Genomic DNA, 18,535 nt, shown 5'->3' on the forward strand with positions numbered 1-18,535 from the left:
TTAAAAGTTTTTTATGAAAATTTTAATTTGTTACTCAAACCAGGTCGGTCACCCGACCCATTTTATCTAATTCGTTTAATAAAATCCCAATAACAGATAAGGCGACAATGAGATTTAATGGCGATGAGATATAGAATTCCTGAAAGACTAGTATTCTAGATGGAGATAGGTTTGCCTTTGAGAGTGGGGTGGTTGTTTAATTTTATACAAATAAAATATTATAAAATTGAGCCTTTATAGTTTATTATATCATTTCTAGGGCTTTTATTTAATATTTTAATTTTACTTTGATCAATAATAAAATATTTTCAAAGTTTACAATAAAAAAGATATTACCATATCCAGCTGTAAAGCTTTAAATAAATAATAAAAGATTGTAGTATTATGTACATGTATTATGTGAATACAACTTTTACCAATAGTTTTTTCATTAGTATTTACTTTCTATGGATTTTATTAATACGAGTGACGAGTTGAAGACTATGGTTGTTTATAATTAAGGACGCTAAAAGACCAAATTTAATTAGGTCTCTTGGATCCTTTAGGTTTGTTGGGGACAACGTTTACCCTAGTTCTTTCTTTTTTCTTTTTTTTTTTAATTGTGAGCTAATAAAATCCTTAGTTGTTGTCGTTGACTAGTTCACACACATTGTGTGAGATACCATGTCATATTTTCATGTTCTTTAATTTTCTATTTTTGCTTCTATTGTGCAACGTTATTTTTCTTAAGAAATGGTATAAGAGCCAGGCTAGGTTGTTCCTCTGGTTGGTTTTCTTCTAATTCCATTGTTGTTGGTGATACTGTTCCAATTGTTTACTAATGTTGTTGCTGTTTGATTTGTTTCTGATGGGATATCTTTCTTTCTTCTTGTTGTGATTGAGTTTAGGAAGCTTAGTTTTGCTTCCTTGTTTGCTGGTTTATCACAACCGATCAAGACCGGCCATTAGCCGCCTGAGATTGGAGTTTTTCACCCTTATTCGCTTCCGTTTCACTATTGTTGTTACCGTTTAGTCTTCCTCTTCGGTCAAATCTGTTTTGGGTCTCGTTTGCAGCTGATTTGTTGCTATTTCATCGTTGTTGCAGCTATCACTCCTGCTGCCAGCCGCTGTCGAGTGGAACTCGCATTCTGGGTTCTGTTTTTGGGGTTTTGGTATTGATTACTCGTTTGGAAAATTATTTGGTGGTTGTTTTTACATTTAGTTTGACAAGAAACGTGGCTTACTATATCACATCTATAAGCACCACCAGTGGTATGATGTCGGCATTGGTAAATATGTGTGTGAAACTGTCTGCCACTAATAAGGTTATTCCTGATGAGAGTGCTATTTACCGTGAGAATGAAGGAAGGGAGATTAGTGACCGAGTACATTAACAGTTTGAACTCTATCTTGTCCAAATTGTTTTCTGTTAAGATTGAGTTTGATGATGAGACCAAGGCTATGTTATCGCTAACTTCATTGCCTGATAGTTCGAGGACAATAACAATTGTTACTAGCTTGGTGGGAACCAACGGGGTGACATTTGAAAAGAGTCGGGATTTGGTATTAGGTGAAGACGTTCACCGAAGAGATATTTGATCTGGATCTTCTTCTGAGATGTTACATGTTGACAAGAAAGGAAATAGCAGAAATAGTGGCAGGAGTTCATCTAGATTTCGGCCGAGTATGCGTTGTTGGGATTGCAACGACATAGGGCATTATAAAAGTTTGTGTATTCATAAAAACTTTGATCAAGGTTTGAATTCTACTTATAAGAGTGCTTATGATTCTCAAGATGATGGTAACGCATTAGTACTTAGGAGTGTGGAAGCTTGGGTCACGGATTCTAGTGTATCAGTTCATGCCACCCACGGTGCTGATTGCATGCCATTGTTAGAAAAGGAAACTTTGGCAAGGTAAGACTTGGAAATAGTAAGGTTCTTGATGTGATTGGCATAGGTGACCTTAACATAGATACTTCTTTCGGTAGTACCTGGACTTTACTTAGCATGAGGGTCGTTCCAGAGCTTGATACAAGTGTTTAGTCGAGGAAGGTGGACGATGTTCAAGAAACATCGAGTTATTGCAAGGTGTTTCAAGAGAATATTGTCCGAAGCGAAGAAACCTCTAACTTAGTTGTAAGAGGGGTTGTGTGTTCATGTAGCAAACCCGGCTGATGGTCGAATGCTACTAAAGTAAAGTGCGGTAGGGTGACGAGTTTTACTCTTCACCAAATTTGAGGAATTGATAATTGTACGTGTGGTGTGCATAAATGAAGGTTCTCATATTGGGTGTTTATTGATGAAGGGTTTTCGCGAATGATATTCACCCAGAGAAGAGATAGCTGATGGTCGTTTTAGGTTGTTTTGTAAAGGATTTTCCCGATTCTCTCGTTGAGGTTTAAGATTCGATCTTTTCATGTTCTTTTGTTTCCATTTCTAGCCGGTGTAGATGAAGTTTTATCAATTTCGTATCGTCATTGAGCGTTTTCGAAATTGTTGATGTGTGTGGTGTAATTCTGGACCAAGAGATGATATTAAATAATCGATTGTGTTCCATGTTGATAGATTTAAAGATCTAGAGATTGGCTTGGGTTGCCAGTAATGCGTTGGGACGATTTGGTTGTGTATAATATGGCCTAATGACCTTAATAGGTTGCAATCGGTCCTGGAACAACTGATGTTGTCAAGCCATCAATTGAACCTTATTTGGTAGTCATATATCATGTATATAAGTCGTTGAGATTTTTTGAGGTTGAATCGGAGACAAAAAAAAACAGAGTGTGCCCTGTTTGGGGCATATATGCAACGCATGAAGCTATATGCGGCGCATATATGCTATCTGTCTAGCTTCAGATCATTTTTATGGCTTTTGTGCGGCACATGGATTACATGCGACACATATTTGGCTGTTTTCAATGTCAGAAGGTTGGGAAAATGTGTTTATGGAGAGCCTATATGGTCTGCAACTTATATTAGCTTTGTTTTAGCCTATATAATGATTGATCTTGGGTTGTCAATAACACATATGAAGAACCGTTTACTCTAATTATCTATGGTGGATCCCGGGAAGGTAAGATTACTTGATTTTGACACACGAGGGACACAATAAAAATTAGAATTTATAATTAATCACCATTTTATGACGTTTAAACTATTTCACGCATAAGTTGGGTGGGGAATACTTGTGGGAGGTTAATCATGGGGTTTATGTTTTATGTTTGAGTAGTTTTGAGCTTTATTGCTATGTTGATGCATTTATGTAGCGTGTGATTGTGTTGTGATTTATTTACGTGAACTTATAGACATAGTACACTAGACATGATTTAAGTTTCCATGTCACATTCACGTTAAAGACCCTATGGTTGAAGAGTTAATCTAAACCTACATTAAGCCTATGTGGACTATTGTGCTACGTAGTCACTCGGAGGCAATGTACATGTTCCAGTGTGAAAAAAAAATTGTTGATAAAGTAATTCCAGGTGTGTGGTTGACCACTTGGTGGAACATGTTACTCATGCATGTTAACGGGTTACTATGTAGCTGACTTCACACAACCTATATTGTGTAGATAAAACTTGACATAACCTTTGCGTGGATTATGTAGCTTGTGTAGTTATGTGGCTTGAGTTGACATTGGAGGATTGCTAGGCACATTATAGAATTGGATAATCCTAATTATGTAGAATATGTTGACATGGGTGTTGTGCTTCTGTTTGCATGACTTGATTTGTTAAAGTGATTTAACTGTCAATCCTTTTAATATACTAACTTTTATCTTACCCAACTTCGATAGATAACTTTTGTTTTATGAAAATGTGTCATGCCCTTAGGTTACACATTGATTGGTGATTCAGTAGCTAGATCATGAGACAGGTAGCCTTTACCGAAGCTAGTGGATAGTTACCCTTTGTTGCATTATTTTAAGTTAGACTCATTTATTTAGCTGTTTGGCCGTTATCGTGTTAGTTCTCTTTATTTAGGTTGATTATTGTGATGATTCTCGTTGGCAACACCTTTTGAGTTATTTACGATTCTGTTAGGAATCATTTGAAAAAATTTTAAGTGACTTCCGTATTTTGTTAACGGTGTTATGTTTTTAAGTTGAAAATTTTTTTAATTCACAATTTGATAAAGCGGGGTGTTACAACCACCGTTTGAAATGTTGTATGTGGGTAAGTGTAGGACTCCTAGTTGGTTGGAACCGGGATAAAAGCAATTTTCTTTGGACCGAGAATTGTGCAATTAACGACTAATAAAGCGAAAAATAGCTAAGGAGAAGCTTAAAGTTGGGCCCTAGGGATGATAAACCTTGAGGTTTTTCTCTCCAAATACTTGTAATGGTTCATGTTTAACATGTTGTTGTGTAGGGCACGTGCAAGATTTCACCATTATATGGTAATGTCGTATCCCCACTGAATTTTAAGAAAAAAATCTCATATAATTGACAAGTTAAAAAAATAATTTCTGTCACACTTTAGACTTGCTTCTAATGCTTTAAAGATCAAGGTTGAAAGAAGACCACACTTTAATCGATGGTTTTTAAGACTAGAGAAGGCATTGAATTTTAATCTAAAGTACTGATTAAAGTACACATTGTAATCAATGATTTTTTTAATTTATTTATTAGATGTGTTGCTAGGAAATATATATATATACTCATCTCAAATTACGAAAACCATTTCGTCATCAATTTTCTTTTTTATTAGACTAGCACAGTATCCGTGCAATGCGGCAGTAGTTGTGGCGGCAACGGTGTGGTGGTAGGGGCGACTGTTGGTGGTGGAGGCGACGTTGAATGGTGTAGATAATTGATGTAAAAGGTTAATGGATATATTTTGGATAAATAACTGATATTGTAATTTAATCATTAATTGGTATTTTAGATAAATCATTCATAACTTTTAAGGAAAGGGTTGTTTTATTTAGTAAATAGTATAAAAGTATAGATTAGGTGTATACATAATTTAAAATTAAGAAATAAGAGTATTTTGGGTATAAAAAAGTGTTGAATTTCATAAAATATGATAGGTCAATATGATTTATAAGAGGTTATAGATGTGCTGTTAAATATCTATATATATATTAAAACAGTAAAAATTCTAGCCTTTTAAACTCTTCTTTCAACCTAAAGCTAGATTTAAACATTGCCACATAGGATTGTATCCTACGTGGCATCTCCATACTTTGTTTACAATATTTATCTTATAACCTCTATTTATTCTCAAACCAATGTAATTTATTTTATTAAATATAACATAAATTATTAAATCAAAACTATATACACAAAATAAAATAAAAAAATCAAAACCCATATTAAGATATAAGAAGACGTCCAATACATCTGTTAATTTGGCAATGATATTTGACATAAATAATATTATTTATTAAAATATATACAACTTAGAAGACTATATCAAATTTTAAAATTTATTTAAAAATATTATTAGGTTACACACGACCAAACAATTTTGTTATTTCTCCTTCGTTCTCTTGGCCGAAACCTTAACCAAAATTGGTTATTCTAGCCACAAAAAAATGTCTATTTTATAATGATAATAGTAGTTATTTTGAGTTTTACGAATGAATTTCTTGATTGTTGGAGATAAAATACTTTATTTCCTAATTGTGTTTAGGATTATTTTTTCCCGTCACTACATAAGGTATTTTCTCCATCCTTTCAGCATAACTGAAAGCAAAAACTATAATGATTTTCTCTTATTTATCTTATTATTATTTTTTTACTTATTCGTATTGTATTTATGTGTATTTTATATGACCAAATTTTTGTCATGTTTAGTTTTTTTTACTTTGTATATATTATTTCGTTTGATGAATATATAGATATCATGCTACATTATCGATTTACGTTTGATTTGTTAATGATATCAAAATATCTTATGTTAAATGTTGGTGTGTAATCACTATAGTAGGTTTAGTGACTGTGATATAGACATATCAGAAAAGACAAAAGATGACCAGAGTAATCCGGAAATTTACCATTAACTATAACATAATCAATTTCAACATAATAAGCCTATAGAATAGCTATTTATTAATGCATAAAATAACCTTTTTAACTAGCCGCGCATCGCACGGGGTAAAATATCTAGTATATATATATATAGTACTGATCATCTATTATAAAAACCAATTTAGTATTGGATTTAATTTACACTAAACGTCTATACATTAGATGAAAACATTAAGATTGTATATTAATAATCATTCTCGATTAATATATTGATAATCATTAATCGAAATAAACAGGATATGAGGATATAAGATATAGAATATGATGTAGTAGCATTGGTCTCGGCGCATTGGTCTCGGCCTAGGACCCGACCCATAATGCATTTTTATTACACTATCTTTTATATTTATAAGTAATTTTTTAGTTTTATAAGTTATATTTTTAATTGTTAGAATAATTACAAATTGATTTATTTCCTATTTTAATTTAATGGTGCTAGAATAAGTATAAATATTAGGGTGAAAATATTTATGATCAGTTGATTATTGAGTTATATGAAATTTGACATTTTTGTCATGAAAACCTATATGGTTTTGGTCTTTGATTAATCTTTTGTTCTTGAGTCATTTGAATGCGTATGAAACTGCACCACTTAGTAATCAGAGCTCAGGTTAATTCAAATGGCTATGCGTGATGAGAACCACTTTTTTACTCGCCGAAAAAGACAGCGATGAAATCGTATTCGATTCACAAGATCGCAAGATCCAGGAAACTGACCCAAAAGATGTCATCTGGGATGGGATCATTGGGAAAGAGGAGCATCCTGAAGACGGCGATAGTTACAAGTTTGAAAAAACCGACTCAAAGGCTTTCAGCCGGGATGAAAACTTCAGGAAGGAGGGGTATCTTGAGAATTGTAACACCCTCTATCAATCGCTACCCGTGTTTGATGAGTTTAAAGATGAAGAATGGTATTTTTGGACAATCGGTAGTCCATTTGTTAAAAAAGAAAAAATTCTCGACAACAAGCTAGTTAGAGATGGAAGACAATCACAATGGGGATAAAATTTTATCTTTGAAGAATGATCGAGTTCGTAATGTGGTGTTGTTAATCAGGGGAAGTATTACCTCATACCTTGAATTGTGGGATTTGACTTTGAGTTTTGAAAGAAAATTTCGTGGCTCTCATTTACAATATTCAGATGCAATCTTGAATTTATATATCATATTAAATAGAGATGTTATACTCTTGGAAGACAAGTATGCATAATTATGAAGATGGTTCTTTCATGAAAAACTTATTGTGTCGTTAAAATTATTTGGCTAGTCACATGGTTACTGCAAGTAGTAGTCAATACCAAAATTTTATTTTCAACGAAGAAGAGACGATTCAATTTTCTATTTGATCCAGGTGGTTTTGTTACAACGGCAAAACTCGAGGACGAGTTTTTTCCGAAGACGAGGAGAATAATGCAGTACCATTGGTCTCGGCCTGGGACCCGACCTGCAATGCATTTTTATTACACTATATTTTATATTTATAAGTAATGCTTTATTTTATAAGCTATATTTTTAATTGTTAGAATAATTACAAATTAATTTGTTTCCTATTTTAATGGTGCTAGAATAAGTATAAATATTAGGGTGAAAATGTTTATGATTAGTTGATTATTGAGTTATATGAAATTTGACATTTTTGTCAAGAAAATCTATATTTGATTTTTAATTAATCTTTTGTTATTGAGTCATTTGAATGCGTATGAAACTGCATCAAAAATATGATGTAGAATAGAACTACAAAAGATGTCATTTTAGATGTATATCTTTGGTTGTACACGTAATAGTCACTAAGGAAACATATTGAATTATAGAGCTATATATAGAGGCCTACAAGGCTACAAGTACCTAGAGCTCTGATGTCCATCTTTCATCATGGCTTGGTACGTTGAATTTTGCATTTTGGAACAGAAGATTTCTAGCTTAGGATAAACTTAAGGTATCATTGGTTCGGGAGCATTATACTATGAAATACATAATATTTCTTCGAAAACCCATATATTTCAGTAGCATTGAGCAATAATGGAACCAATAAGGCACATAAAATTACAGAGTTCACATAAATTCTAAAAAGGCTTAAATGAATTTACACTCCATAAAATTAATTTATAAGGCACGCTAAAATGATATCTTTGCATTGCAGATTTATAATAGAGTAGTGACCGACCTAGCTAATGTTTCAAAAAACGGTTTGAAGTAAGCAATTAAACTGTTATCTGGTCGGTATGTCCACATTAACTATAAACAGGTATTTAGTATAACCATCCTAAGGTCAAATATGTTGGTTTTTCCAGTTGTTGTTGAGTATGAAATCGGTTTTTATATATACTGAAAAAGTTTGTACAACAACAACAGTACTCAATCCTAGCGGGATATGATATCTAAAAAAAATTCAAAGTTAAATGATGTTATTAATCTTGTCCGAGTTATTTTTGTTGATTTATATAATTAATAATCTTGTGTTTTATTGTCAACTCGTTACAATCGATATATCGGTCCAATTATGTACCACATTCAAGAACAATATCCAATTCAACTAAAAAAAAACAGTTAGAGTAATAGAATATTATGGGAGTTGCCCCCATCAAAGCAGACTGAAGGTACTATTAAAGATAGTGATCTAATCAGATCAACAGAAAAATCTCTCAACTAAATTTAATTACTGTTTGAAAATTTTTACCAGAAATTAAACACCATCGGAGCTTGCAAGTTGCAACTTTGATAGTACTCGTACTATACTAGTTGATATATAGACGACCTAGCTACCTAACAGCTACCATGTGGTATATATTTTCACTTTTCTCCCACTTGTACTTATTATTATATTTCGGAGTATTTTTAAAATAATCATCGTACCTATTCATCATATGTATCTTATCTTAAACTAAAATCCCCATGTTAGTTAATAATTCTGTAGACTAAAATAATTTTATTCATATATACATGCATATAAATATGTAATCATGAAAAATAAAAAAGAGAGAGATAGAAATTAAAAGGACATACTTGGAGGATGAAAACTCATAAAGTTTTCCCTTTTGAGAGAAAACAATCACAGCAACTTCAGCATCACAAAGAACAGAAAGCTCACAAGACTTCTTCAAAAGCCCATTTCTTCTCTTAGTAAAAGTCACCTGCCTGCTTGTTGTGTTTTCTATTCTTTTCAGCTCCACCTTTCCTCTCACCATAATTCCTGCACACACCCACCCACACAAAAACTTGATTTAAGTTCAAGATTTGGCCGGGCGGGCAAAGAAATATATATATATAGTGGAACTTTAATTACCAAGTTTGAGCAAGAAACCAACACAAAAAACTTAATTAAGTTCGAGATTTGGGCAAAGAACAAAGAGAAACCCTAGAGAAGCAGTTGAAAGAGCATGTTCTTGCAAGTCTTTAGATGATCTAAACGCAATTTATAGGGTAGAAAAAGAGGGAATGAATTAAGGATTCTTTTTTTTTGATTTTTTGTTTTGAAGGATCTCTGTACGGGTGGTCTCTTTAGATTTAGACCACAAATCCAGTTGGCTTTCCTTATTCGATCATCACCTATCTTGTATTCCCTTTGTCTCTATGGCACACAAACAAGGAAAGACGCATAAAAAAGTCAAACCAATTGCAATAAAATCAAGTTTTTAATATAAATAATACAGCCCTAGTTTTATCTTATTTTGGTATACACCCAGGAAATATTACTTAAAATATTACAACATAGTACTATGCTCATTCTATTTCAAATTTGGTATATACATATTTCATTTTCTTTCACTTTTTAACATTATTTATAGGTATCGATTATTAGTGAATCACTTACGATACTTTGTTAGTTTTTTTGGAAACATTTTTTTTTTTTGGATACTCCTTTAGTTATAATAATCATACAAAATGAGATAAGGTTTTGATAGGGCTTGGATTCACTGAGAACACTCGGTCGTTAATGTTGATCATCACCATTCAGCGAGTCCATTTTTCTTTCTTTTTTTTTTTTGAAAGGTGAATTTTGTTACTAACATCGTGTCGTGATTCGACAACGGCAGATCTAGCATACGTTGTCTTAATCGGGTCCCAACTAGAGAGCTCTCTCGAATTAGAAATGTCTATTTCAAATGCCCAATGGGGAAAAACTCCTACTAATTCGTCCGAAGGCACGACTTGAACCTGGGTATACCCAAGCCAAGCCCTCATAAAGAAACTTTATTCTTATGTCCCCCAAAAGGCACACAATACCCCATGCAAAGGAGATGATCCTTCAACCATTGAGCGAGTCAACTTCTGACATATCATTTCATCCTTATCCTTATGAAAGTCAAAGGCGGGAAGGATTTCAAATGATAAGAAGACAAATAGGCATATAGCAGTGTTACAAATGTCATGTGACTCGATTATATCTTTCATGGCAAAGTTAACCGTTAAAAATAAAGAAGACATTTTCTTTTATGCCGAAAATGGAAAAGAAGACAAGAAGTGTCAGTTGCAGATTGTCATAGTCAATTGCAAATCGACAGTGTCATGTCAACATACAGATTTCAATTCTGTTATCCTATTTATCAAACTTTTAGAGTCTTATATATTCACTCTTCTTTCATTTAAAAATCTTTAAACTTTAAAAAAACACTAAACTTATTAAAAGATTTTTTCGAATTGTGCTATTTTGTAATAGTTATAAACAACTAGATTAACAAGATTTATGAGTTGTCGTGGGAAGAAGCTTAAAATCAGGAGGAAGGAGGAATTAAACAGGATTTACCAAGAATCAATTCCTATAGTAAGAACTCTACAATAATAAAAACTCATTTCATTTATTCGTAGTTAAGATAGTGATTGTAATAGAAGTTGAGGTAATATTATGGCAAGGTAGAACTATGGAATCTTATGAGAATTTCGCTTAATTGTTAATGAATACTTTGAGAAAGAACTCGTTTTGTGGGAAAAAAATTCTATTTAATAGATGTAATATTTCGTCAAACCCAACCCAACCCGTTATTGAATACGGGGAAAATTTTTTTGCCCAAACTAAATTTGACATACGTGATTTTTGTTCTTAGATCCGCCACTGAACTTATATATAATATAAAGTAAAGAGTACACAAAACAAATAAAAAGGTTAAAGCACAAAATAAAACATATATCTACTATCTATAATCTTTTCTATGTCTTATTAAGCATTTTGGATTTTTAATTATGGTATGTCTTAAGAAATGAATTATATTTTTTTTCCTAAAAAAACCCCTTTCAACATATTTATGGTCTCAAAATGTCCCTCCACACACTACAACACTAAATTACTATATCTACCCTTATAATAAATTGGCACACCTAAAACAAAATTCTGCCGCAACGTGCGGGTATTATGTTTGTCCCTTATAAAACAAACTGACATATCTATTTTAGGAAATTCAACACTTTTTTCAATATCCCCAAACTACCCCTAAATAACCCTAACAAATATATATTTAAAATGGTTAATTTTTTCACCTTATTATTTTTTACATCTAATCACCGATTTATATTTTGAATGATAATCACGGTTAAATGTCTTATCACCGCATCTCATGAAAGTAAATTAACTAAACAACTTGAATTCCCGTTATAGCATTACAAATCATTGTTACTACAACGCGCAGGACCTTCTAGTTCAAATTAAATGACAATTAACATGTGAACATATCCCTTTCTTCACTCTAAGAAAAATCCAAAATAAAAATAAAAAATCGTGTACTTAACCTCGTCGCCAAGTTAGGAACACCAAGAAACCAATAATCATAGCTGAAGAAATTATATTATTGTTATTCAACTATATATATACGGATGCCAGATTCTTTCATTTGATAGAGTGTATTCATCTTAATTCAAAATTAAAATATCTCAAAAAAGAAGAAGAAGAAAATACTACTACTACTACTACAAACGAAGAAGAAGGTTCATGATCTGACTTGTGGAGAATTAATATGATTTTAATCATGGCCGGATATCTTAAATAGTTGTTATTTGCAAACTATACTATATTTTATTGTAAAAACTAGTTTACAGCTATACAGAGTGGTTTGAACAAGTCAAAATGCTTGTAGCATGAGATAATTATATTATAATACTCTAATATATTTGTGGCTGAGATGTAACATAACTTGATCAATCATATCATCGTACCATGTCATATCAGAGATTATGACGTGTCATCTTTATATTTGCGGAGTGCTTTCCAAGTCTACAGATCATCACACTCCATAGTGTGTCAGTATATATCACGTCCAGTAAATATCACGTCCATTATTACTCCCGTATGGGTAACTCATGCTATCCTGTTTATAAATAAATGAGAAAATACTAGTGGGTTTGGGCCATGCGCTTTCATTGCGATAGTATACTTCATACATAGAGCTTATATGATTTTTCTTTTTGTTATCTGTTTTCCTTTTTTCTATTTTTTTTTTTTTTCATAATTAGGCCATTTCCAATCTCTCAATAATTTAGTCAAATGTGGCCCAATAATAGACCTCGTAAACAAGTTGGACCAATTAATATGAAGAGTGTAGCCACAACCTCGTGGATTTTAAAAGTCATGTATGATAGTATAAACCAGCCAACTTTACGCGGGCTTTAACTGTTCCGTCGAAAAAGTTACATTATTTTGCGTTGAACTCTTAATAGCCTAATTAAAAATGATTATGTTATTGATAAATTTGTTTCAATTATATAGATTTATTCGAGGGCATTAGGTTACTTCAACGCATTACGGAATTTCAATTTTGTGGTTAGACTTTGTTATTGATGATTTATCGTTATAAATGTTAGTTAAAAATTAACATATGAAGTACATATTTGCTCAAAGTCAAAACTACAAATGATTACAAAAGTTTATATTAACTACATATATTTTATATGTGCAATAACCCAAAAATCAAAAATGAAAGAAAAAATTTTTTAAATGAAAGTTTTTAATCGTAATATATTAGTTAAAAATACCAAATAAACAAAAAAAAAAAGTGTGCGACAGACTAAATAGTGGTACATAATGGTTCGTAATATCGCGACGAAAAAGTTGCAATACATTAGTTGAAAACCCAAAAGGAAAAAAGTGTGAAGAAAAACCAATATGCAACCCGTATTTAAACACCCAAACGAAATGCAATGTGGTAAAGAATCTTTTTAAAAAAATAAGTAAGCTAGCAGGCAGCTGTGCAGCTACCTGTCAGCCTGTTTTACTGTTCATCACTCCAATCCTCTTAATAGAGTATGTAATTGGGGCCTTCAGCTAAAAAAATATACGTAAATATTTAAAAAAACATAAATTTAAAATAAGAAATTACTTGTAAGTATCAAAGAGATGTGATTTTTTGATAGCGAACATGATTATATAAAACTCAAATATAACTTTAAAAATGACAAATTTAATTAAGATGAGGGAATCAAAACCAAAAAAAAAACTTGAAAGTATGAGTCCATTACCTCAAACTTCAAAGAAGTGGAATAAAAAAGGATTCAAAATTGAAATAATTCTGCCGATGGAAAATTAACATGTGTATATACCCTAGATATTTTTTTTTAGGATAAGATGATTTTACTTTGCAAAACAAGTGTGTCGATATAGAACATAAAAGTATGTGCCCAATATTTATTTAATTTTATAGGAAAATATGTTTTTACTTTGGACTTAAACATATGATATTTCACAAATGCAAAATTAAGTTTATTTTATCTATATATATATATATATATTGAGAAATGATTAATCCTCCTAACAAAATAGCCTAAAAAACCTCCTAACTATTAGATAATGACATGTGGAAAAATCAGGTGGCAAAATTAGGAAAGAGAATTAATGGATATCACATGTCACTTTCTTATAGTATTAGGAGGATTTTTAAGTCATTCTGTTAAGAAGATTTATCATTTTTCATATATATTATATTATAAAGCAGATTTCTTTTAAATTTTCAACATTTAACTTAAATTTTTAATATTAATTTTAAGTATTTCCCCAAAATGTCTCTCCCATCTATTCTATATTTACCTAAAATAACTATAATATCATTTCTCTCTCCTCAAATCTCAACTAATCATTTTTTTTCTCTCCTCCATAAATCATTTATCTTTCTAATTCATTCAAACTCTTAACTCTTTTATCTCAAAAACCGTACATCGATAAATTATAAAAATTATATGGGTGTTCTTAAGATTTCATGCTCTTTCATTAGAGTGATAATTCGATATACTTTATAAAAAAAAATTAAATCCAAGGGCGGCAGGTAGATCACCCCATCACGGCCACTAGGGATGTAAACGAGCCGAGCCGAGCTCGAATACTGCCAAGTTCGAGCTCGAATTCATTTTATAAGCTCGGGCTCGAGCTCGATCGAACCTTATTGTTTATGCTCGAGCTCGACTCGTTTGTCACAAAAACTCTACAAGTTCGAGCTTGGGCTCGAGCTTGGTAAGTTAACTAAGCTCGATTATCAAAAGTTCGTGAAAAAAGCTCGTTAGTCTGATATGCATATATATTATTATATTATATATGAAAGCTCGTTTAGGCTCGTGAGCTTATTCGAGTTATGTATTCGAAGTTCGAGCTCAAGCTCGATTAGTAAACGAGTCAATAGTTAAGCTCGAATTCTACTCGAGCTCGTTTAGGCTCGGCTCGAAACGAGCTTTTTCCAAATCAAATTCGAATAATTCGCGAGCAGGATTGACTCATTTACACCCCTAACCGCCACCTTCATTACATTACCATTCCGTCATCGATCACCTCCATCACCGTCGCAATGCGCGGGTACCATTCTTGTTAGCTTAAAGTTTTAACCAAAAACAATAGGCCGTGGGCTTAACCCCATGTCCCCATATATGATGTGAGTCTTATGTAATTGGGAATTCGTAACCAAGCCTGACAAAAAGGCAGGGTAGGGTATGCTACCAAGAGGGATACTCTATTTCTCTAAGTTAGATCGAGTTGGATGATGGTATGAGTAGGTTATTGAAAGAAATATACCTTAAAAGTTGTATTTAATCCTGATTAGTTTTGATATCTACTTTTAAAAGTTCTTTTATTAAAAAAAATTGAGTTGCATTTGAAATTTATATCATCTTATCTTATGCTTTAAATAAACGAGAGCAAGTACCCTCGCGTTGCGGCGGTAAAATGATTAGGGTGATAGGTCATAAAGTGTGATAGGTCATACGAGGTTATATGTCATAGAGTGTCATAGTCAAATGCCTTAGTCGTACGGGCTCCACACTCGGATTTAAAAATTCGTCGAAAGTATATCGAATGACATTTCTAATGAAAGAGCATGAAATTTTAAGAACACTCATATAATTTTTATAATTTATCGATGTACGATTTTTGAGATAAAAGATTTTGAAAGAATTGAAGGAATAAAATGATTTGTGCAGGAGAGAGAAAGTTGTATGCATTGATGTATGATACATTATGCATTAATATGTGTATATTGTTGAATTAAATGTTGAAAGTTGAAAAGTGAATTTGCTTTATAATATAGTATAGATTAGTTACTGGCAGCTATTTAATTTCAAATAATATATTATATGCAAATGTTATATAATGTACATAGGCATAATTACAACAAAGCTCGCGTTTGCTTGCTAATAACATCAATGACTCACAGATATAGTTGTCATAAAAGAACCGAAAATCTTCTCAACTTAGACTGAGACAACTCGAGGGATCTCCATCTATAACAAACTCCATATGTAAGTTATTTGAATCGAAAAATAAAAAGTGAAATTATATATCTTCTAAAAACCAACTTGAAATTTACAAGTTTTAATGCCTAAAATACAATACTTCTTTACTTTTAATAATATTCACTTTTACCCCTTAAATTTTAATCTTTTCATTACATAACCTTTGACTTTGCTTCTATTCAATATTCCCCATTAAAGTTTCTATATAGTATCTTTTGCCACCATAAAAGTTTTAATTTTCAAATTTTTACACCAAAGTTTTGGGTTCCCATGTTTCTATTAAACCATATTTACACAATTTATGGTTTTACCTTTAAACATTTGGTTTTATTATATTCTTCAAATTCGGTATAAAACGTTTTTTACTGTTCGTGTAGTGTTTCCGTTACAACTAAATGACCATCAATTTTAAATACTTTCTTACATTCGTTTATATCGTTTGTGTAGTACCTTTTATTACGTTTTATGTATTATTATGTCTCTCAGGCAACGTCGGGTTAAAATACAATATGCTATGTACAAGACTTTATGCATGATATACAATCCTTTTTCACTTTTGGTATTGTCACTTTTACCCCCTATATTTTATATCTTTTATTTTTAGCTATGTACAACAATATATACTTTTTGGTTTTTATCACTTTTACCCCTATATTTTATATGTTTTACTTTTGGTTATGTACAAGACTATATGTATGATGTACAACCCTTTTAACTTTTGATTTTTGTCACTTTTACCCCCTATACTTTATATACTTTACTTTTGACTTTTTTCAAATTTTTTATCCGTTAAACTGCATATCTTTTAACTTTTGTTTTTCCTCTACGTTTTCGTTTTCATTATTTTGAAATTAAACTTTTGGGTTCTAATGTTTCTATCAAATAGTTTTCATTATTTATAATTTTTATCATAGTTACGTCTTAACTTCATTTAACATTTAAAAAAAGACATTATGCTATATCACCATCGTCAAAATGTCATATCTTTATTTGCATTTATATAGTTTTTTTGTTACATGTTTTTATATATTTATTAATGTTATTATTTTTATGCGACATTTTTACTACTGTTACATGTTTTGTTGTATATACCTTTTAGATTTGGTTTCGAGTATTCGACATAAATGTGTTTATATTACACTAAAACTATTTGTTTACATCCATACATTTGTCATGTAAATAGTATGTTCCGCAGCAACGCACGAGTTTATTATTTCTTAAATTGTAAGTTATAGAATATATGAATACTAACTTTGCCCTTTCAGTTGACTATCTTTTTATCTTTTTACCACTTATTTCTCAATGTTGATCCTCAACAATCAACACATAGCTACTGTAAAAGACAAGATGCTAATTTTTAATTGTAGATAATGCGCATTGATATGTGACTTTTTTTATGTATATTTGGGTCAGCTATTCACCAATAACATTAATTCCGTAGTAGCAAAAGTTAACTACTTGATAGGGGAGTGCTTTGTTTGTGATTTTGAAGAACTTGACAATAATGTGCAATATCTTGAATAGGGCACGCTACACTTTTTTTTACTTAAAATTACCACCATCAGTTTCTGAGTAATATTTGCATCATTATTGTATGCATTATGCAAAAGAGAAGTCGATCATGGTGATTTGTACACATGCATTGCAGCTTATACGTTTTCGCATTGCAGCTTATACGTTTTCTCTTTTCGCTTGCATTTGATGACATTTATGCAAGTTGTGTGTGTTTTTCCTCATGTAATTAATTATTGACATTGCATGTCAACAACAATAAAATTCTACAAAGATCGATGTTTTTACGTTGTATTGGACGGCTGTAAAGAAGAATCGGTAGTTTCGTGTGCGCCGCCGCAACGCGCGGCGGGTAAAGTTACTAGTTATACGTCTAAATTTTAGGAAAATATATACGAAACCAGAGAGACCACTGTGTTTGGCTCCACCATACCCCCACTGTTTACAGCTAATACTGCAAACGTGTCCAAATCAGAAACTTAAGAACTCCTGGTGACCCCACATATGCCGTACAAGCAGCCGAGCCAATATGTAGGGGTGTTCAAAAAATCCGAATACGCTATCCAAAATATCCGAAAACCCGATCCGAAGTTATCCGAAAATTCGGATATCCGGATTTTCGGATATCCGAAAATCGGATATCCGAATTTTCGAATTCGGATATCGGATGAAGTTTTTGAAAATTTCGGATATTCAGATAATCCGAAAATTACATATACATAAATAATGATTTTGGTCTTGGGCTAAGTTACTTTTTCATATGTTAGGCCTTTATCCTAACAATCTAACTGTTGACGACTCACGAGTACTTGGTCTAAACAAAACCCTGATCCTCATTTTATTCCATCAAAGATTCTGACACTTCACTCCACTGCTTTCCTTGGCAATTCGCACGCCCTCCATTTCATTCCAAGTAAGATCTTTAATTCATGTTATATTTAGTATTGAGTTAGTAATAATATATTTAATCATCTTTTAAATATCACAAATGTCTAACTACCTTTATTTAATATTCTTTGATTTATGTTTGTAATCAAAAGCTGTCAATTAGCTATATTATTAATAATATTATTGTTCTTCTTTTTCTTTTTCTTGTAGTCGCATTAAAAACAGTCAAAAATGTGTGCAGCGTAGAGAATTGAAGATTGCTACTTAGGTGTTTTTGTTTAATTAGAAGAAGAATGATGGATGTTTTCTTTAAAAATTTATTTGTTAAAACTAAAAGTAATTTCGGATATCCGAAATTTCGGATTCGGATACCGGATGAGCAAATCTAATATACGAATTTTCGGATATCCGAAATTCGGATATCCAA

General features: G+C 31.8%; 1 protein-coding gene across 6 annotated transcripts in view; it reads right to left on the reverse strand.

Moving 5' to 3' along the window:
* LOC122586582 (MADS-box protein AGL42-like) overlaps positions 1 to 9,616 on the reverse strand; it is a 40,600-nt gene extending 30,984 nt beyond the window's left edge. For 3 of the 6 annotated variants that reach the window (XM_043758564.1, XM_043758566.1, XM_043758565.1), the window contains exons 1-2: positions 9,296 to 9,609; positions 9,016 to 9,202 (exon numbers count right to left, since the gene is read on the reverse strand). In XM_043758564.1, coding sequence (XP_043614499.1) covers positions 9,016 to 9,197 — 182 coding nt within the window. In that variant the 5' untranslated portion in view covers positions 9,198 to 9,202; positions 9,296 to 9,609. Of the gene's footprint in view, positions 1 to 9,015; positions 9,203 to 9,295 lie in introns of all 6 variants that reach the window. The other 3 variants (XM_043758568.1, XM_043758567.1, XM_043758563.1) reach the window with 2 other exon arrangements.
* Positions 9,617 to 18,535: the final 8,919 nt, after the last annotated feature.

Source organism: Erigeron canadensis, chromosome 2 (genome assembly GCF_010389155.1).
Source record: "Erigeron canadensis isolate Cc75 chromosome 2, C_canadensis_v1, whole genome shotgun sequence".
NCBI classification, from domain to species: domain Eukaryota; kingdom Viridiplantae; phylum Streptophyta; class Magnoliopsida; order Asterales; family Asteraceae; genus Erigeron; species Erigeron canadensis.